Source organism: Rhynchophorus ferrugineus, unplaced genomic scaffold (assembly GCF_030347505.1).
Source record: "Rhynchophorus ferrugineus isolate W39M unplaced genomic scaffold, kcgeb_rfMv2 rfM11, whole genome shotgun sequence".
Lineage (NCBI taxonomy): Eukaryota > Metazoa > Arthropoda > Insecta > Coleoptera > Curculionidae > Rhynchophorus > Rhynchophorus ferrugineus.
Window position 1 is genome coordinate 21,913,461 of NW_027472590.1, and position 22,924 is coordinate 21,936,384.

Consider the following 22,924-nt stretch of genomic DNA (forward strand, 5'->3'; position numbering starts at 1 on the left):
TAAAAAATACAGCAGTGACATGTATAGACATTATTCCACCAGAGATTGAGATAGGGCCGATATGTTCTCCTAGTTATATACCTAGATTTAAGTTATCATAAAGACAAATTGTAGGTTAGTCGGAAACGACTAATAACAATGTAATAATTAAATAATAAAAAAAGATTACAATTTTGTTATATGATAAAGCTAAAGTATACTAAGACACAGAGTTAATTCTTCAACATTGCCACGTTTTGAGGTCATCAACTTAAATTACATGAATTCACTGTTTATTGAACTGGTTATATGTTTCAATCGCAATCGACCAATACCTCTTTACTATCACCCATTTATTGTTGCCGTGCTATGCCAATTCAAAAATGGATATCCCCTACCATGAGTTATAAGCCTCTTTATATTTCCTAAATTATGTTATATGTTTTTGTCATTACCTTGCTTGCTGCTATGATGTTATTATCCTCGGATAACAGATATCGCAGGAATCCGTTGAAGCTTAGCTGTCCTTTCTGGGAGTTGTACTTGTTCGGCTCGTGCAGTTCAATTATGTCCCTGGCTCGAGCCGTGTCCGCATACGGATGCAGAATCTCGTTCAGTCTCGGATCTCTTTGGGTCTTGTTGAGGAACTCAACGAACTGTTCTGCCGTCATGTATTTTTTCGATCCAACACTTAAAAAGAGTAAGGTTTTTAGAACATTTTATTAATTTCAAATGAGATATACATATGTTATTTAGATAAAGTATATTTAATGTCATATTATTAGACGATTGCATGTATTCTAATCATTTATTCAGTTTAGAAAGACCCTTATTGAGAAATATTGCTGGGAGAAACGGGGAAATCGAAGGAAAAGCATACGTTTCAAAGGCACGTACAATGTTCTCATTGTACATATATTTTATCTAAAATAATCAGATATTGGTGTATTGTTATTGCTGAATTGATGTGACGAAAAATCCGAAGCAGTTCAGTGTAAACGTCAGTCAGTTTGTTTTTGAAACACTAACCATATCATATGAGATATCGTAGAAATATTGCACGTAACTGTTTTTATGGTGTAATGATTAGAACGTTGAGCCGACACGTGGAGGTCATGGATTCGATTCCCAACAGGGTAGTAACTTTTTTGTCCTAGTTTGATTGGAATATTTGCCAGATCGCCTAGACTAGGTAGCGGGTCTCAGGGCCTGAAACATTCCTTATCTTCAATCATTGTTTCTTTATTCCTATTTTGCCTCATACGTACTTTTACCTGGGTTATCCATTATAATACTTAATAAAATAAATGCGTAATTTATTGAGTAAATATCTAACACTAAAAAGAGAAAAATAAAGTATTTTTAACAAAAAAATTGAATCGACTTCAAAAAATAAATAAGGAACTCACTAAAAAGTAAACAATAATCAGTAATAATCATAGCTTAGATTTTTAACAAAAAAAAAACGTTTTAAAATAAAAATATGCACATAATAGTCGCTAATAAAATTCATCAGTATTTGCTTTGAGCTGTCATTTCAAGAGTTCCTTGTTGTCATGCTACAAAATCACCTTAACATGTATTTGAAAGTAGTGTGGGCGCTTTTCGAGCAATGCACAATTAAAATTCATCATTAAAGCGGGCAAAAATATCGCACCTGAAGCTGTAATGTTGGGTTGAAGGTTCTCAAAGACCCCTAGTCTAGATATAATCAATCCAATCATCATGATAGCAAACATCCAATCTCTTAAAAACACCCATAGTCCATGGATTTGCGACACGAGCATCACAGTTCAGGTTGTAAGGCCGTCAAAGCCGGACTGAACATAGCCTACTGCTGGTAATACAGTACACCTTGCAAATTGCGCCATGTACACAAGACGACTTTATGCCCATAAATATTTCGCTTCCGTATCGTTCTGGATGACACTCTTGAACTAACTCATGGCTCTTTGTGCTCCTTGTGGATGAACTATGATAGGCACATAGTTCTTCCATCCTCCATTCCCATTCCTCATCGTCTGATATAATACTTTAGAGGAAACTCAAAAACCAAAAATCAAGGAGGAAATATATCAATTTATATATTTAAATGAGACATGAATTTTTCAGAATAGTACATTGGGTTGCAATGACAACATAATAATAAATATTTTAAAGACAACGAAAGCTGATGGAAAAAGGTAAATGTTGGAATAACTATCGATTAGGTTTTGTTAGTCATAACATTTATTCATTACAGACATATAGTTCTTCATGCTGTTACTTGGTAAATATAAATGAACTATTTAATTGAATTTTATGTAATTTACTTTTTAGAAATAAGCCTGAGAAAAGATACATAGTAGATCAGATTACTGAATGTTATGGCCACAGAGTATTATGTCTTCCTCCCTATCACTGCATTTTTAATCCAACTAAGTTGATACGGGGTATTGCAAAGAATTATTACAATAGATATTCACGTCGAGGAGGTTGCGGCAACATTGCGACGTTTTGAGAGTTCTCCAGTGTCACTGCTATTTTGAAGTATTTATGTATATATATATATATATATATATATATATATATATATATATATATATATATATATATATAAATAGCTGCCGAAATAGTAGGACTTACCCAGCGAGGTCTACTAACGTTAGTGGCAAGATCGTGTGGTTGCTTCCCTTCATTTCATTATATGTCCATTATTGTTATTATTAGCATAGAATTTGATACGTCATGCTTCATTATAGCATGTTTACCATTGATTTTAATTATTGCTATTATCCTTTGATTAGTTATTGAATATTATGGACTAAGATTGTAATTACCCCATCATGGTTATTCCGATATTGTTATTGACTATCACTGTCTTTATCCATTATTGATATAATCAACACATCATTATCAGTACAATTATGTATTTATCATTGATATAATCCAACAGTACATTTAATTACTCATACTATTAGCTATCAGTACCATTATATTAGTTATATTAGATTATTATTATTATATTAGAGTGAAAATTGGTTACCTGTCGGAACCAATATTTTAATTTAGTTTTAAGAACTTTTATCCAACAATCTTGACATTAAGATCTTCACGCTTAGAACTTACTTTATTTATTGTGTCATTTATTATGTAAATAGCTGTAATATTATTTATTTTAATCCTTGCTTATTTTACGCCTTACATGATAGGAGAAACATTTTTGAGACATTAAAATTTAGAAAACTTGTAAACTACTTACAATTCATTGAACACTTTTTCCACTTCGACCCGGTGCGTCAGCTGCATATAGAAACGGAAGAAATCTTCGAATGTGAACTTCGCCGGATTGATGGTGTCGTTCTTGCCGTATGGCAAACCCAAGCTGCTCAGTACGTTTTCTACACGTTTCTTATCGTCTCGGCTTTGCGCGAACATTTTTATCACACTGAAACAATGGAAAATTTATTGAAACTTGTAACACATAATGAGCATTGAATGAGTGTATCGGTGTATAAGTGTATCCAAAATAACGGCAAACTCACATCATCACGATGTTAAAGGCATTGCCTATTGCACTTTGTAAATTCTTATCGTAAATCAGGCCGTATTTTACTGCTCATTATATTCTAATTAAAAAGAAATATAATGATGTATGATCGGTCCGAACATGTAACCGAATCAACCTATAAAATTCGCCTGATTGTCAAATGTTTGCAACATTTTTCAAAACATACGTGATAATAGAGGTTATATACCGGCAAATGTTGTATTGGTGCTTTATTCTGATCAAATTTGAATCAAGTACTTTGTACAGGAACGAGAAGATGGGAAGCACCTCTTGTCAGTAAAATGCGTTAGAGACGTAAGTATTAGAATATCAAATATCAAGTTTCTCGAGTTTCTATTGAAAATATTCTTTACTGTTGCAGCTACATTGTGAATTGGTATGACCACTGTGACTAAAATACCTTAAAAATGAAAAATAATGTGATGTTGTTAATATTGGTCCTCATACGAAGCGGGTGATGTTAGCTCTATTCGACATAGATAAAATTATGAAATAGATAAAATAGATAAAATTTATGAAATCTGTAAAAACAATGAGTATATTGATAAGGAATGGAATTTTCAGATATTGCTTTTAAAGTAATACAATTTTTAAACCTTATAATAAAATTAAGGTAGGTTTATTATTTCAATGAGATCTAATTAAAATAGCTCTTGTTAATAAAAATAGTAGAAACGCAAAAAAAGTTCATAGAAAGAGGTAAGAGTTAGATTAACATATGATTAGGTTTTGTTCTAACATCTTTTACTAATTAATTGCAGAGATCTTGTTTTCAAGCTGGAAATAGGTAAAATTATATTCCTGTAGCAGAGTTAATGTTTTTCTCCAGGTCCAAGGGCAACTACCGTGGTGAAATGAACCATAATATGTTTTTGCTCTGGTTTGATAATCAGTTGTTAAAGAGTTTAGAAGAACCATCAGTTTTTGTTATGGACAATGTATCATACCATAACAAACTGATGGGAAACATCCCAAAAAATTGATTGACAAAAGCCATAACTAAGAAATAGCATGTAAAACATAAAATTAGGTTTTGAAGATACCGCTTTAAAGAATGAATTATTTCAGTTTTATTTCGTAAATATAAATTAAACGTTTAATTGCGTTTTATGTAATTGGCTTATTAGAAATCGGTCTGAAAAGTGATGCGCACTAGATGAGTGAACAATATAGCCAAAAGGCTTCTTTGGCACACCTTGATTATTTTCCATAAATTTAGAGATGTGAGTCAAGAGCTAATTGAACGATTTCACCAGGGCATGAACAAAAGATACCAAGGGCAGTGGAACATCTCAATGATATCAAACTATTGTTAGACGCTTTAGGAAGATCTTTTGGAAATGAGCGTCAATGAGAAGAAGAAAATGTTTTAATGGTGGCTAGTGAATGTAATTTCGATAAAAAATATATGTATCACTGATGGTTTGTAAATTAAATAATATATTTCAAGCCTCTTTTATTTTAATGTAATTACTCGTTTAATATATTTACTCAAATTATTAAGAAAATTCTATGAATGTCATTAATCCAAACACCTGTTAGAATTTTTTTGCAGACCTTGTGTAATTTAGGTATTATCCTTTAGCTAATAAATGTTTACAAGAAATAATAAACTAAAATAATATCAAGGATTTTCTAAAAAGATTCATTTTAATATGTAAACCAATGCTCGCTGTTTTGTTTACTTACTTCTTAACCGGTATCTTTCCACTTTTGTCGGTCATCAAAGTAAGCTTAGTGTAAGCTTTCAGCAAGTACATTTTCGTAGTCCCGTTGATCTGGTTCAGGTTGTAAGCCAGGCTCATGATGGCGTCGGTCCACTGTTGCGCAATCTCCTTTTTCGTGCAGCAAAAGTTGACGAAGTTGATGTTGACGAAGTCGTTGCCGCACACCACCGTCACAGTCTTTTCCTCCAACGTATCCTGCGAACCCATTGTGACGATTTGGCGTAATTTTGGATCCTGCAAAATGGAAAATTATTTATTTAGTACAGTTGCTGTAATAAATAATTGTTTATTTGTAGAAAGCATATGCAAAAAATTGAGATTAGTGAAATCACACAGGCCATAACATATTACGGTAAATTAAATGATCATATAATTATTTATTATAGTTTTTTATAACGTTTTTGCTTTGTTATGCAAACTTGAAAGCTAAAACGTGAGATTTGAATTCAGGGCATCAAATAACATTAAGAAACGTTCTCATATGCTCGGGTCCAAAACGTTGTGTAATTTCTTAACAACCCGTTAGCAGTCGACAAATGTAAATTTATTAATAAATATCAATATTTTTCCTACGGCTTTCATTACAATATGTTTATTTTTGAATATCCTATATAACACTGTAATCACTTACAAAAATAGCTCCTGAAGGATTATGTATATTTATCTTCGTAATTGCAGTTCATCGAACAATAACGTGAGTGATCCTGAAGGAGCCTTTTTAGTTGACTGACAAAGTAATTAGCAAAACAAGCAACTTAGTTCCATTACACTTCGACAGTGAATTAATTTCAGGGGATTGACAAGGTCTCGGGACTTTTAAAAGCTCCACTCGTTGATAAATATCATCCAGTGATGGAGCATTTTTCCAAACCATCTGTACTTATTTGCTATTACAAAATGGTTAATGGAGCGCCAGAACGGAAAACAATTACGTTGTTTACCGGGAATTGAATGCATATATCATTACATCGTCAGTAAACTGAATAAATTATACGTATGATCTAGTTACACAGTCTAATAATATAACAATCAATGAGTCAGAAATTCGATAATTTAAACCCGACCTGATAGGCAATTTACTATTCGTATGATTTCTTCAATTAAAATTTTTTTTTCACCTCAAAATTAAGAGAAAAAGTTTATAAAATAATTTTATTTTTTTAGTCTATATGGTAACATGGCGATACTATGTCGAAAAAATAATGATCGTTGTTTCAGCGATCTCATTATCGATCTATTTTCGCAATTTCTCAGCATTTAAAAACCATGTAGGAGTCAGTCCATGCTGTATGGTTATTAATACTGCATCTATGCATCATCCTCTGAATCTTTCACAATAGCCTAGATAATGGCGGCTTCTGATACAGTTTTTAATTTCAGTGATCAAATTTACTGTTGCCTGGACGGTTGCGTTTACTTTCTGGTGGCTCATGACTTATATCTGATGCTTCACTAATAATGTTATCAATATTATTTCTAAATAATACTGCATTCAAAATTATCCATAGCGTCTCTTATTCCAGTAGATTCGATTTTTCTTTGCTGCAGTTAGTTAAAAGGGATATCTAAGTGGGGCATCGATGGAAAAAAGTTAGCCAACAAAAGTTCTGTTCATTAAAAATCATTTTTGTACTACAGACCGACAGGCATCACGTCACTAGATCCTGTACCGAACTCCCAGAAGCACCTCGAAAGTGCAGCAACTAAGTTTATTATTTCAATGAGAGCTAATTAAAATAGCTCTTGTTAATAAAAATAGTAGAAAGACAAAAAAAGTTCATGGAAAGAGGTAAGAGTTAGATTAACATATGATTGGGTTTTGTTACAAAATTTGTTACTAATTAATTACAGATATCTTGTTTTCATACTGAAAATAGGTAAAATTATATTCCTGTAGCAGAGTTAATGTTTTTCTCCAGGTCCAAGGGCAACTACCATGGTGAAATGAACCATAATATGTTTTTGCTCTGGTTTGATAATCAGCTGTTAAAGAGTTTAGAGGAACCATCAGTTTTTGTTATGGACAATGTGTCATACCATAACACACTGATGGGAAACATCCCAACAAATTGATTGACAAAAGCCATAAGTAAGAAATGGCATGTAAAACATAAAATTAAGTTTTGAAGATGCCACATTAAAGAATGAATTATTTCAATTTTATTCCGTAAATATAAATTAAATGTTTAATTGCGTTTTATATAATTGGCTTATTAGAAATCGGTCTGAAAAGAGATGCGCACTAGATGAGTGAACAATATAGCCAAAGGGCTACTTTGGCACACCTCATAATTAAGAGAAAAAGTTTATAAAATAATTTTCTTTTTCTAGTCTATATGGTAACATGGCAATACTATGTCGAAAAAATGATGATCGTTATTTCAGCGATCTCATTATCGATCTATTTTCGCAATTTTTCAGCATTTAAAAACCATGTAGGAGTCAGTCCATGCTGTATGGTTATTAATACTGTATCTATGCATCATCCTCTGCATCTTTCACAATAGCCTAGATAATGACGGCTTCTGATACAATTTTTAATTCCAGTGATCAAATTTACTGTTGCCTGGACGGCTGCGTTTACTTTCTGGTGGCTCATGGCTTATATCTGATTCTTCACTAATAATGTTATCAATATTATTTCTAAATAATACTGCGTTCAAAATTATCGATAGCGTCTCATATTCCAGTAGATTCGATTTTTCTTTGCTGCAGTTAGTTAAAAGGGATATCTAAGTGGGGCATCGATGGAAAAAAGTTAGCCAACAAAAGTTCTGGTCATTAAAAATAATTTTTGTACTACAGACAGACAGGCATCACGTCACTAGATACTGAAGCACCTCCAAAGTGCAACAACTAAGGTGAAATTCACACCGCAAAGTTCACCGGTTACAGCTGCCGCCCTACTCCCAAACCAATCCAAAGAATCCAAACCTCTACAAGATTCTGCATGGAGTAACCAAGGTGGCAGGAAGCTATTCCAAAAACTAGCCAGCGCCACCCAGCCTGCTCCAATCCAAACTCCTACTTCAGCTACTAAACTGAACTTGAACTTCCCAATACAGGCGTTTACTGACAGGCAGGCTTTCCTGCAAGTGATCGCCCTGCCCCGCCTAAGCGGCAAGATTTATCTGTTTCTACGGTTTTGCTCTACCAGTGGAACCCACCCATCACCCCAGTTCTGCCTCTCAAGGCGCACCAAGAGTCCCCGATTTCTTTATTCTTCAAGTCGTAAATTGCCCTTCCAAAGTTCGAGTCCCTGACGGAAACTGCGCCACCACTCAAATCCCACTCACAAGATTCAGGGAAAAGACCGACTGGAAGAACTATCAATCTCTTCTCATGGAATCCGATCTAATTCCGAAAATTAACACTCCATAACAGATCGACGAAGCCGTACTCAAGCTAACTCGTGATATTCAGTCTGCTCACAGAACTGTCACAGTCAAACTTTCATCACACTTTCACCAACCGTGGAGAAACAACCTTCCCGCTTCTATTAAACGTGTAATTCTCATCAATAATGGTCTATGCAGATTAGCTCGATTCACCCTCGATCTTGCAGACAAATAGGAAGTGAACAGAGCATGCAAGGGGGCCAGGGAGGCCGTCTCGACCAGGCCAGGCCTTCTTTGGTGCCTATACAGTCTATTCAAAATAGTAGTGACGCACCTCATCAATATGTGCCTGTCAAAAGTTGTAAATTTGTTTTACAGTCAGATAATATTTTCTTTCTTATTTTATTCTACTTAAAAAGAGATAGAATGCTGTTTGAGAAGTTTGAACATGTAACCGAATGAGCCTGCAAAAGTTGTCCGTTTGTCGAACGTCTGCAAAATATTATAATTACGGGTTATAAACTGGCAAACGTTGTTTTAACTCTTCGAGACATAAATAAACTTCAAATCGCCGTGGTTTTTATTGAAAATATTTTTTGCGCATTGCAGCTGCACTGTCTTTATGTAGCTGTATCAGAGATCAAATATGCGAAATGTATAAAAACAGAAACTGAAAAACAGAAAATTTAAACATGCTCTAATAAAATTATTTCAGAGAAAATTGTTAGTCTGGAAAATATCGTCCCTTCATACACAGGTAAACATTGGAATAACTATTGATTAGGTTTTTTTGCTCATAAAATGTATTAATAATTCATGGCAGACATATAGTTCTTCATGCTGGAAACAGGAATGGTTCAATTCCTGGTGCAGAATTAGTGTTTTCCTTTAAGTCCAAGGATGACCAGCATAGAGAAATGAACTATAACTTGATTTTGCATTGGTTTGAAAATCAGCTTTATAAGAACTTGGAGAAATCATCAACAATTGTTATGGACAATGCACCATAACCACCAGGAATAACTTAAAATACATAAAATAAGTTTTGAAGAAATCATGTTAAAGAACGAACTATTTCAAATTGTTACTCGGTAAATATAAATGAAACATTTAATGGCATTTTATGTAATTTACTTTTTTAAAAATAAACTTGAGAAAAAATACATGGTAGATTAGATTGCTGAATGTCATGACCACAGAGTATTACGTCTTCCTCCCTATCACTACATATTTAATCCAATTGAGTTGATATGGGGTATTGCAGAGAATTATTACAATTGACATTCAGGTCGAGGAAGATAGACACATTGAAAAAAAACTGTCAAATGGTAGAATTGTGTTTCGTAAATTGTGAATTGTGATTAGTTTTTCTGAGAGTGACAGCGATTGACTAAAACTTTATGAATTTTGGTTTATGAATCAATGCTGACAGTTACTAGCACACGATGATGAAAGAGGAAACAACTAAAGGTCAGTTATAATCTATACTTTAACTGTAGGAAATTGTATTATAGAGTGTGAAAGGTTTATGAGTATGTGTCTTATTGGTTGGAATATACATGGACGTTTGTTTAAAATGTATGAGGAGATAAATAGTACTAAATGTTTTGTAGATATCGCAAATTCATTAAAAAGAATGCATGCATGAATGAAGAGTTTAAATATATGTTTATCAAGAGAGGTGTATACAGGTAGTAACAAAACAAACTAACGAGAAATATAATAATAATATCAAAATGATGTTGGAAGGAAACACGAACGAACTAAACGTAAAAGGTAAATATTCTCTTTAATGAAAGTAAAATACGTTACTCAGATATACAATTGTTAATTAGGTGGAATAGGCCTTCGGGGGATACCTCTACATAAAAAAACCCGCATAGAACTCTACCTATACTAGTGTGGAAAAAATTTAATGTAAATATAATAAGACAACTATAACTTAACTAGATCAGGTGAATTCACTGTTGTTTTGAATGAACTATATGTGGTTTCGTCATTTTCGTTAATAATTTTTCTCATTTCTTCTTTCATTTGCGATCTAAGTTCCAGATTTTCTTTCCAAGTTTTTATTTTCCTTTTGCCTTGAATATTCTTTATAACATGCCATGAACACAAGAGCCTTTGTGGCCTGATTCCCATAACTTTTATATAGTTTAGACTACAATTTAACTAAAACATAACATTTGCCTAATACTTTATATACTTATTTTCACATTCTATGCTTTAATTTTTCTCTATTAAGTAATAAATAATTGTATTATCTTAACAAACTTTTGTAAAAATATAATTAATCTAAAAATTACTTTCTTAGCACAACTCTTGTACACAACAACGTGGCGGTGAAATATGTCAAGATAGTTTAGAACAAATACGCATGAGCAGTTCTGGCCAATCAACACGCACGCTGGGATCCTTTTACTGTCGTCTCGCTTCTTATGAGCCTACCAAAAAATGGGTTGATTCGTGGATTAAAATATAGTTTTAAAAAAAATGCGTATTTTTCTCCATTTTTATATTCCACGAACGATTTTTATGTTCTGACGAACATCTATTTATATTTATCGAAGTCTAATTAATATTTATTAATTTTATTATTGTTTGTTTACTTAAAATCTCGTGACATATTTAATCTCCAAACATTGTTTTTACATCGACTCATCAATTTTATTCTCAGAAACTATAAATCTGACAACACACTTTTCCCATTAGGCCTGGCCATTATGGATAAATGTCAAACCCTTGAACAGAATCTTTGCCGATATTAAAATGACCGCCCACGATTTATTTCTCTGCCTAAGTGAGCTCGATATTTTTTTCTCGGCATTTAGGAAGTAATAGAGTTATACATTATATCGTGATAGCATGGAACTAAGTGCCTTTTAATTGTGTAGTCTATTATCTGCCGGTTGTCTGTCCAGTCTAGTGACGTTCTTGTGAAACAAGTCAACTGTATATTTTGGTTAAATATAGGGTTGGTTTTTACTAATAAATGGCTCTAAAGTGGTATATGATACTAAAATGCTAAAATGATACTTATTCTGCAGAAAGATATTATTTTCGGTAAAAATATTTCGATATCCCCTTTTTTGATAATTAAATAATAGTTTTTCAATTTAACTAATTCAATAATCTAGTTTAAATTTAAATTCAGTTGGAAAATGTTGAAAGATTTACTAACAAAAAACCGCAATACTTTTCTCTATGGCTTTACGTATAAACTATCCAAAGAGGCAGTGAACTGACGTCATTAAGTATGATGTATGATGTCTTGCCTATTGCAATTTGTAAATTCGACTTAATATCAGACAATATTTTTCTTCTAATTTTATGCTAGTTATGATATTTATTATCGTTAGAGCATGTTTTGTTGTAAGTTCAGGAAAGTTTATCCATATTAATAATCATATAAAATCTCAAATAATTAACCTTCACCTTCCGAGATAGTCTATGTAAACGGCGATATATTTTTATTCTTGGATCAGTTGTTTGATTGTTCAACAATTACTGAAATAATAGCTACTGAATGCAAAAATCATTTTAAGAGAGGATTAACTGAAATTGAATACTCTAGGAATTTTGGTGCAAAGCAACTCAGGACTTATATAGTGCTTATTGTCCAAGTAAGAACAAAAAAAAGTTTAATATCTCCCTTGAAGCATTAAAGAAAAAAAAATTGTGTAATTATCCGAATAAATATATTGGCTTATGATTACTTGATCAAGATAGTTGGATTTTTTTTTGGATCTTTAGAGCTCCTGGAATATATATCCTTCGGCTAGTATGTTTGAGAATTAAAATCATTTAAAGCGCTCATCATCAGTAAATTCAATGTTAACGGATGATCTATTACAAGGAGTTTAGAAAGTGCAACTTGACTTTATACCTTCTATTTCAGATGTTCCCAGAAATTTGTCTTTTTGTACAGCCAGCAGGTCTTTGAGCTATCTATTTCACTTTATCCCGCGATATTGCCATGTCGATAATGTATATAACATATATTTTATCAAATATCTTCAAAAGATGTAAATTTACAACATTTTAATTGTAGACTACACAGGTGATCTTTTGGATAAAACAGCTAAACAGAATTTTAACACAGAAATATTTAAAGTTTGCTTTTGGTACAAGAAAACAAGACAGATCTCTAATAGATCCTATTAAAATGATTGCACTAGACAAATATGAAAAAGGGAAAAGAAATTTTTTTTTAATTGTTCTAAACATCTTTGTTTATGATTTTTTATATATGTTTATTTTTATATTATATTTATATAATTTATATATATATATATATATATATATATATATATATATATATATATATATATATATATATATATACATATATGTGTGTATTTCAGAAATTAAATTGTTTTTTATTATTTAAATTGTATTGTTTAATTACACGTGACGTCAGAGCTGTCATATGCCAAATTTTATTAAGAGCAAAATCTTTCTCTTACAATTGCCGGTAATGGAGATTTAAATTGTTCAATCAAATTACTTGAATGGCTGATATCTCCATCTAGATGTTGGGCAAAGTAAAACTTTTCTCCACAGACCCCTATTGAGTTTTCTCTCTATTACTCTATGAAGTAGAGTTACATACATTTGTCTGATAGTATCATCAGTAACATAGACATAACAACTGATATCGACAACATGGATACCGCATATTTTCTTCCGTCATCATATACTGATACTCTGCTACATTTGCAAGAATATATTCGAGACTTTTGTGCTTGTATACGGTGATATGAGATCATATTATAATCACATATATGTACCATTCAAACCGGGATGAAATTAAAATTTTGTTGTTGCCAGGTCAAAAATTAATGCGTCGCTATGATATCAATGCACGTGTGTTCGAACAATAATTAAAACCGTTGTTAAACTTGATTATACGCATGGAGAAATAGAGATTTAAATTTGTAGTAAAATTTGGAAAACTTATCACTTAAATTTATTACTTGTTTAAATCGCTCTGCTAAGATCTACGACGGGATTTGATTGGCTCACTTCTTTTCTATGATGCGTTTATTGTTTATTTAATCTGGGGCCATTTTGACTATGCCTGACGTAGGGAATAGTGCGTTTAGATTTTTTATAACGTTTAGAGATTAAATTATTAGTTCATTAGTATATATAAGTGGATAGTAGAATAAGTAAAGTGAATTCTCGATCTAGGAAGTGTTGCGTACCCGGATGCACAGATAGTAAAAAAATTCAGAGTCGTTTTCTTGCGAAGAAGTATTTGGCTATCGTTAAAAAATGGTTAATATTATTAAAAATTCTAAACCGATTGGATGATGTATCAAAGACATTTATGATCGTTACAGCATGTTTTGTTGTTGTAAGTTGGGGTATGCAAACGGCTATATACTTTTCTTCTTGGATCAATAGTTGCAACCAAAATAATAGCTACTGAATGCAAATCTATCAAGAGATGATTAACCAAAATTTAAGCACTCATTAACACGACGAGTTTTCATATAAAGCGACTCAGCTCTTAAATAGTGCAAAATTATTATCCAAATAAGAACAAACTTGTTAAAGTGCCATCAATTAAAAATTTAATAACTACCTTGAGGGGTTCATTTCATTAAAGTAACAAATTGTGTAATTAACCAAATAAATATATTGGCTTAAGGCTACTTAACCAAGATAGTTTGGAATTTTTTTGGATCTATTATCCTTCGGCTAGAATAACTTACATTTCATACTAACCGGGGATGACTTTATAACTTCAATTCCATATATTCCTATATGAATAAATGAGCCAAGACAATATCTCATACGCCAGAAAACTGTTTTATTTTACTGTTAGGAGATCTTTGAGTTACCTCTTTTATTTTATCCCGCGATATTGCACGTCGATAATATAGCACATTTTTGTTAAATATCTTTAAAAACTGTAAATTTAAAACTTTTTAATTGTACACTACATAATGATTTTCTAGATAGAATAACAATAATAACAATAATAATAATAAGGTGCGCTATATACTTTTGGATAAAATAGTTTGCTTTCAGAATAACAAAACAAAAAGACAGAACTCTAATAAATCTCAAATAGATTAAACTGATGTAACTAAGCAAAGATGAAATATCGTATATATAATATTTATATATTTATTTTTACAGATTATATTTATTTCGTTCATTGAATTTTATTTAACAAATTTATTTCAGAAATTAAATTTATTTTTTATTTACATTTTACTGGTCAATTAAACGCCATGTCAGGGCTATCACGTGCCGCACCTGCGCGGCAAACTTTATCAAATAACCAATAAAATGTCTTCACAGCGAAATGTTTTTACAGGTGCCCATAATGTAGGTTTAAATTGTCAAAATAATAATTAAAATACTTGAACAGCCGATAAAACTCCATTTGAATGTTGGGCAAAGCAGAACTTTTCGCCAGAGTCTCATATTGAGTTGACTCTCAATTACTCTATGATTATACATCAGTCAATATGAAAATGGCGTTTGAATAGGTCAATGTCTGTCATGTCTTCTAGTAATTAGTAAATTGAAAAAGTATAAACCGGTAAAAATGAGAATAAATAAATGTATTTTTAATAATTTCTTTATAGTGTATTATTATTATAAATCAATATTTTTATGAATCTTTACAAGCATCTAGTTTATTGATAAGAAACTAGTATTTTGTCGATATAATAAACTTCAATACCAATACGATTTATTTCAATATTTATTTTATTTCGACTAAAAATAAGACATTTTCCAACTTTTTAACGGCAGTGTACCTTTCATATTTCGCGTCTATTTTCTTCAGTCTTTGTTCGAATTTAATAAGTCTCTCGGTCTACGTTACAATTTCTGAACGCCAAAACATCCAGCATCTTACAAATTGAATTAGAACGTCTTCCTAGACGCCAGAATAGAAACTAAATCCTTTTGTTAGTCAGTAAGTTAAAATACGACGCTTTTGTGCGCTTCCTACACCAGTCTCGTCGCCGTATATATCATCCGACTAACTTCAGTGTTTGATGTGCGAATGTAAGGTTTTGAAAAAGTAATCTTTCGATGAATTGTATTTAAAGTTCGGTTTGGCGAACGTAACTGTTTGATATATTTGTCGTTTTGCTTGTTTCGTTTTATACGGTTTATATTTACTAGGACTGGGAGGTTTATCGCAACATTTCCGTAACTGTATTTTACATTATGTCAAAACTCTCTGTCACGAGCTCATTTTTCTTTTGTTGAAAATATTAATGTTAATGGACATGACGACAGTAATAAAGAATTACCAATTTATGACTACTGATCGCGCTGCGATGGAAATTCGATCATAATTTATTAAGTTAATCATATTCTTCTTATAACAAAATAACGGGAATACTATAAAAATTATATGTTACTTATATTCAATATTAAAGTAATACTTCAAATTAAAATAAGAAATGTCTGCAGATTAAACCAAATTAAAATAACTATATCAGGAACTAACACTCTGTAGCGACTGCTACAACACTTTAGGCCACCCCGTATTCACCTACATCAAGTTCAAAGGTTGGCAACGCTGGTGTATTGGTACTATGCGGTTCCCGACTATAAAAGTTCACCACGATGACGTCTCTTTCTCTTTTTCTCCACCCCTTGGTGTACCACTTCGATAGCGCTTCCGTACTTCCTTCGCCCAACTTAATATCCTGTCCATTCTCTATGTCCAAGATGGAACTTCGACTAATTGCTCCAAGCGAACCAACTCACTATTTCTCCAATCGACAAAAAATAATTGATTTCTTCATTTATCAAAATGCGAATCAATATTCCGACCTACAAGTACTCCAAGACCTCGATTCCGATCACAGGCCAATCCTCCGTACTATCAGCGTCTTTCCCCTAAGTTTCGTTTCTCCTAAACCCAAGAAAACTATCGATTGGAGTCTGTTTCAACTCGAGCTTTAGCCGACAGGGCCTATCCCAAGTATAAATTCTCCAGACGATCTAGAAATAGCAGTCTCTAAACTCATTCTACATATTCAATCAGCTGCAGACAGAACTACTAAAACAAGCAGCCCTGAATCTTTTCAATTTCACCTCACTAGAGAGATAAAAGAACTAATCAGGTACAAGAACCGTTCAGCGGGAAGAGCTCGCGCCACTCTGGATCCTGAGGAAAAACGCGTGGCACAATGCGCAATCAGAGAAGTCAGGGACAGGGTTAGAGGCTGAAATGAGAAGAAATGGGAATCATTTCTTCAAAATCTAGACAACCCCCCTGCCCCACATGACCTTTGGCGCGCTGCCCAAAGCGCAATGGCGAAAAATTCGAACGCCATCACCCCTCTGAAGGCCGATTCCTCCAAGGATACAAATCCGGAAAAAGCCGAGCTCCTTGCTCATTCATTCGAGAACCAAATGGAATGCAATCCATCTTTCGGCCCACCTCAACCCTTGCAGTCAGTTCATCTTCTCAAGAGCATAGTTTCTCCCAAAGACCTTCAGTTCTCCATAAAACATCTGTCTTCTAAAAAAGCTTCAGGCCCAGATAGCATAACAGCAAACCATCTGAAAAACATCACTAGCAAGCAGCTATCAGAACTTGATAACATTATCAACTCAATCCTGAGGTTAAAACATTTCCCAAAGAATTGGAGACATGCGCTTGTCGCTGCCATTCCAGAAAAGGATGCCAAGTCCAATCCATCTGACTACAGGCCCATCAGCCTGATTAGTTCACTTTCCAAACTTTCCGAAAAAGCGATATTATACGCTTTAAACAATTTCACAGGCGCATACCACACAATCTGAAACGAACAATTCGGTTTGCGTGTCAAACATTCAAACCTTCATCAAGCTGCCCGCGTCGCAGCAACAATCCACAAGGCATTAAGAAAGGGTCGAAAAACTGGAGCCAACTTTCTAGATATCTCAAAAGTTTTCGATCAAGTATGGCAGCACGGCTAATATTTAAAGGGGAACAGCTTGGACTACCGAATGACCTAATCTCCCTGATAGATTCATAATTGGACGGTAGGTCCTTTCAAGTGAGGATCGGTGACGCAGTCTCCTCTCGTAAACATATTAGCGCAGGAGTCTCGTAAGGTGCTCCAATAGCCCCAGCCCTCTTCAACCTATATATGGCTGATTTGCCACTCCACAAACTTTCCCACACAGCATTTTATGCAGATGACACCACTTTCTTCACAACCGGTTATAGTTCCTATGCTATCCGCAACAGTTAAAGTCCGTTGCTAAACCCAGCGAAACCAGCTAAACCAGGCGAATGCAACAAATTCACAAATTCTGGGGGCTGCAGATAAACCCGAGCGAAACTCGGGCTAATCTGTTCCACCGCAAGAAGGAGCTCGGCGCCTATCGCCTTCAAATTGATAAAGTCCACATCCCCTGACTCCAGAAAGTTTCATACCTCGGTCTTCAGTTCGACCGCAGATTCCAATGGTCAGCCCAAATCCAGCACGCTATTTGCAAAGGTAAAGGCGTGTACATACTTCTACTTCCACTCCTCTGCAGAAAAAGTAAACTTCCAATCCCCCAGAAAACGACTCTGTACAAAATGCTAGTCCGTCCAGTTTGCCTCTACGGAGCACAGGTGTGGTACAGGTAGGTCTCTGAGAAACAACTTGAACTACTCCAAGTCAACACAATTTTGAAATTGATATTTGACTTTAGCATATATATTAAAACAATAAGAATATAATTAGATAATTTATTTTTTACAATTTAGAAATGTATATTAAAGGAATGCATTTACAATTATTAAATTATCTTAACTTGTTGATTGTTCAAAACTTAAGACCCTAAAGAATAAAATGTCATATTAAAAACCTTAATATTTATTAAGGCTTTAAAATGTTTACAAATTTACTCTTAATAATTCATAATTTCTTTTATTTGTCATGGGACATGTTGCATATATCCAACTTATGACTTAGTTTCATTTTAATTGTTGCATGTTTTCAGTAATATTATTAGTAATATTTATTATCAATATTTCTCATCTAAAATTTATATTGCAAAAACAATAAATACATTACGCTGAGTCAAAAGAACAATTTCTCTACCTAAAATTGCATCGTTCTTTGCTTATTTATGTCATTCTTTGATCTCATCCTTGCAAATAGGTCATCTTTAATTTGCTTTCTTTCTTTATCTACTGCTTTATAATTTGTCTTATGTCCCACGTAGGAACTAACAACTCATCAACAAATGAGCAATTAAAATTTTATGAAGCTATTTTATAATTGTTAATATTCTTTGCAACATTCTTTTTAAATTTTGAGGCGCAAATTAACATTACTCTGATTGAAAATGCCAAAGCTAATAAATACCCAATAATCTTTTATTTCGAGCAGGAATGAGATATTGGTAATGTCAGTAAAATGTCAGTAAAAGTTATTTGTCAGTAAAATGTATTAGAGGTAAGGCATAGAAAAAATCGAAATTTCACGGTATAGGCAACCTTGGGAAAATGTTTTGTTTAGTTCAATCAACGGTAGCGCTGCGATCGCAAATTGTGATTGGCTAGTTTAAATTCCTGGTGCCGCCACTAACGTGGAACGTGATTGGTCGATCAAATTGTGTGAAGTCAGCATTTTCTATGGGCGTCCATTTTAAAGTTTGTTGTTTGAAGGTTTTGGTTTTTGTTTAGATCAAGAAATCTTCGTTTTACGTTGTGCATATTTTCTGTTTTAGAATTACCCTTCTTTCACGAACAGGTATTAGGGTAAATGCATATCCAACACTGTTTTTATCAGGTACATATAAAATTATCTATCTACTACATGTTTGTTTATATATTGTTTGTTTACAGAAAATGAAAACCTACTTATGAAGATGTTAGTAGTAATAAAATTCAATTAATCTACCAAGTTGTTCGTATGCTGTCAGTGTGATGTATCTACATAAAGAAGTCTTACAAGAAGGTAATAATTAAGATAACTGGATAATTAGTAGCAATAAATACTACTTTTAATTGTTAAATATCCCTAAAATATTTGTAATACTTTAACGTTTTAGATCAATCAGGGTTTAATAATTTTATAGTAGAGCTATGGTATATTTAAATTTGATTTGATTGCCTTGTTAAGAAAATATTTGTTACGGTGCCATCAATTAAAAATTTAATTGCTACTTTTAGGGGATTTATTACCTTAAAGAAATCTATTTTGTCTAAATTTACAAATAACTACATTTGTTTAACAAATTTTAACCAAGATTGCTTAAAGAATTTTGTTGGATGTATTAGAGGTCATGGAGGTAGAAACAGCATCCTTCACCTAGTATGTTCGAGAAATCTCTAAAAGGGCACATCATCATTTCAATTCTTTCACATCATTCTCCCGGAGAAAATTGTGAAGAAGATGAACATGTTAGATAACTTATATTCTTTTTTAACGGGAGATCTAGTACCACTTGAGGTTGTTAAAGTACCAGTTGAGTCTATATTTTCAGTTCCAGAGGACTTTGCTCTGAAAAAAACAAGAGTCTAATATTGTATTTTAGTCTTATTTCAGGCTATTTAACAAAACTTCTGAAAAAGAGACAACATGCAATATTTGTCTACATTCTATCTTAAGTAGTTCAACAGACTAAAGACTCTAAAATCTAAATATCTTTAAAAAACACATAAATTTTTAGTGTTTCAACTGTCCAAATCATAATGTTTTCAAGACCAAATTTAAAAAGTTATTATGAGGTGTGATTGTATTTTTGGTTTAATAAAGTTAACGCAATATCAACAGGGAAGGATTTAAAGTTTACCTTTAGTATATCAAGATAAGTTAGAACTCTAACAGATCGTATAAAATTGATGGCACTAAACAAATATGGGAAGGCGTTATACAAGAATTATAGATATTTTAATTTTGCCTAGAATAGAGTTCATAATAGCTTTTTTTTGCTTTTTGTTTATATATATTTATATTATCTACACTTATGTATATTTGTATAGGATTTTATATTAATAAATTAATTTTAAAAATTAAATTTGATTTTCATTTAAATACTATTGGCCAATAAATGTGACGTCACAAAGAAATCAGGCGAATTGGCAGACCAATCAAAGCAAAGTATTTTCCTTAGAGGTTTCTACATAATTATTTTAAACTAACCAATCAAATTCACGTTGTCAGAGCCGCCAATGATTGAACTAAGCAAAATTTTGCCCCACTACTTACCATTGGAGTTGCACACCCCTGAGGTAAAGCTTTTAGTCGAAAATATTTTTAGCATGTTCTAGCAGCAGGGAATATTAGTATGGACACTGTGATTAAAATAGCTCAAAATATGAAAAACAATATGAAGCGGGTAACGCCTGATGGGCCGAAAAAGTTTGAAGATGCGAAACTCAAAAACTATTGGAAGAAGCGTTAAATGTGGCCCAAGAAACCATTAGCGACAGATTAAGTACAATTTGAAAAGTTTAAAAGACAGACAAATGGCAAATCGAAAAATCGTCTGTGATTTTTCTGAATGCTGTTCCAAAGTTATGATCGGAAATCATTTCTCTATCGTATAGCGACGGGTGATGAAAAGTGGTTTTATTTTGAAAACACTAAGCTCAAAGAATCATGGTTTTCACCTCGTGAAGTAGGCTGATTGACCAAATCGTCTCGGTCACAAGATAATTCTCTGTGTTTGGTGGGACTAGAGTTACATTTTGTATTACGAACTGTTGAAACCTGGTGAAACAGTTAATAGTGATAGTTACCGATAACACGCTATGTTGTAAAGCAAAACCGGTTACGGAAGCGTTGAAAGCACTTGGATGGGCCATATTACCCCACCCAACATAGTTTACAAGCCTTGCTCCGTCCGACTATCAAGTCTTCGCATCAATAACGCTCGCGCTTGCAGAGCAGCATTTCGCTTATTTCGAACAAGTTAGAAAATGGTTCGATGAATTATTCTGTTCAAAGGACAAACCGTTTTTTTGGGATGGCTTACACAAATTGCCTGAAAGATGAGCAACATGTATAGAATCAAATTGTCGATACTTTGAATAAACGAGTTTTTCTATGTTCTTGAAAATTATGTAGTTTTTTTTTTGAAAAAAACAATAATGACTTTCCGGTATACCTGGTATATTTGAACCAATCTCCCCGATTTTAGATCAAGTCAGGAGTATCGTCCGACTAACCAGTACAATTTTTCGATTTTGAGACTGACTTTCACTGTTGTTTGGTTATTTAATATTTTTTCAATGTCTCTATTAACCTACTATTGAGATGGGTACCGAGGTAGTTGGATAACTCTGCTTGAGAAAATGGTTTGAGAAAATTCACCGCAATGAAAAATTGGCATGGATGTATTTCGAGCTGTGTTTTTCAGCCTACACTACACACTTTACTTGAGTTCTCACTGCCACATATTTTTTCTATAGTCCTAGGAAGAGATATAAAAAAGTCATGCTGATGCTTACTGGATGATAATTCACCATTTCGGTATGAATGGCCGTAGCCAAAAACGATGTTGGACAGTAATAATGTTAATTTTTTTCTTTTAAAATTATATTACACTGCACTACTGCACAAGATTGGTAACATAGGTTTGATCCTTTTAAGTCTGTGTCTCAAGTGTTACCCAAGAGTTGCAATACATAGGAGTTAACATGAGAATCATTTTTCTTGATATTGATGCATATCATTTTTGTTTAATATTGCGCTTCTTTCTTTTGCGGAGTACTCTACTAACAAATTATTTTATTTCGGCCCTTGCTAATGATAAAATATCGGAAAATCCAAGGAACTAATTTTCTTTGGCGTTACTGCACTTTCCTCTTACATCAAGTTTAGTAATTATTTGCAATTAGTAAAGATTCATTATAGCCCCTTTGGCTAGAAACGAAACTAGGAAACCATCGTCTACAAGTTGCACAAACCCTAATTACCAACGTTCAAATTAACGGACGGCACTTTTCGTCATCGTTGCAAAGTGACTAAGTGCAGGACGGTTTCCATCGTCCATTTTAACCCAAGAAAATTAATTATATCGCTTGAGTTCCTCTCGACTGCTAACCATTACTGTCTTTCCATCATATCCATCGCAGGAAACCCACTTCTTACGTAATTGATTTTAAAGGGCTTAATTAATGGGAGATGGCGGAACTATCGATACATCAGAATCAATATACTGAGTATTTTTGTATAAAATCTTTTTTGCAAAAAAGTTGCATTATTAGATTATTTTAGTATCAAATATTTGCGATGAAAAATATAAAAGTATATTTTTTAGGCTTTCAGTAAAAATGCAATAGACTAAATGATATGGCAAATATACTAGAACTGTGAATTTATTTTGAGGGGCCTACTTACAATTCTATCACGATG

The 22,924-nt window shown here is 33.0% G+C and overlaps 2 protein-coding genes across 9 annotated transcripts in view; both read right to left on the reverse strand.

Moving 5' to 3' along the window:
- Plc21C (Phospholipase C at 21C) overlaps nt 1-22,924 on the reverse strand; it is a 316,467-nt gene that overhangs the window by 83,247 nt on the left and 210,296 nt on the right. For all 8 annotated transcript variants that reach the window (XM_076417178.1, XM_076417181.1, XM_076417180.1 and 5 more), the window contains exons 3-5: nt 5,219-5,490; nt 3,221-3,406; nt 435-669 (exon numbers count right to left, since the gene is read on the reverse strand). In XM_076417178.1, the coding sequence (XP_076273293.1) occupies nt 435-669; nt 3,221-3,406; nt 5,219-5,490 (693 nt within the window). The remainder of the gene's footprint in view (nt 1-434; nt 670-3,220; nt 3,407-5,218; nt 5,491-22,924) is intronic.
- Nucleotides 1-22,924, reverse strand: part of LOC143204589 (uncharacterized) — a 347,147-nt gene that overhangs the window by 47,965 nt on the left and 276,258 nt on the right. The gene's annotated exons all lie outside the window — the stretch shown is intronic.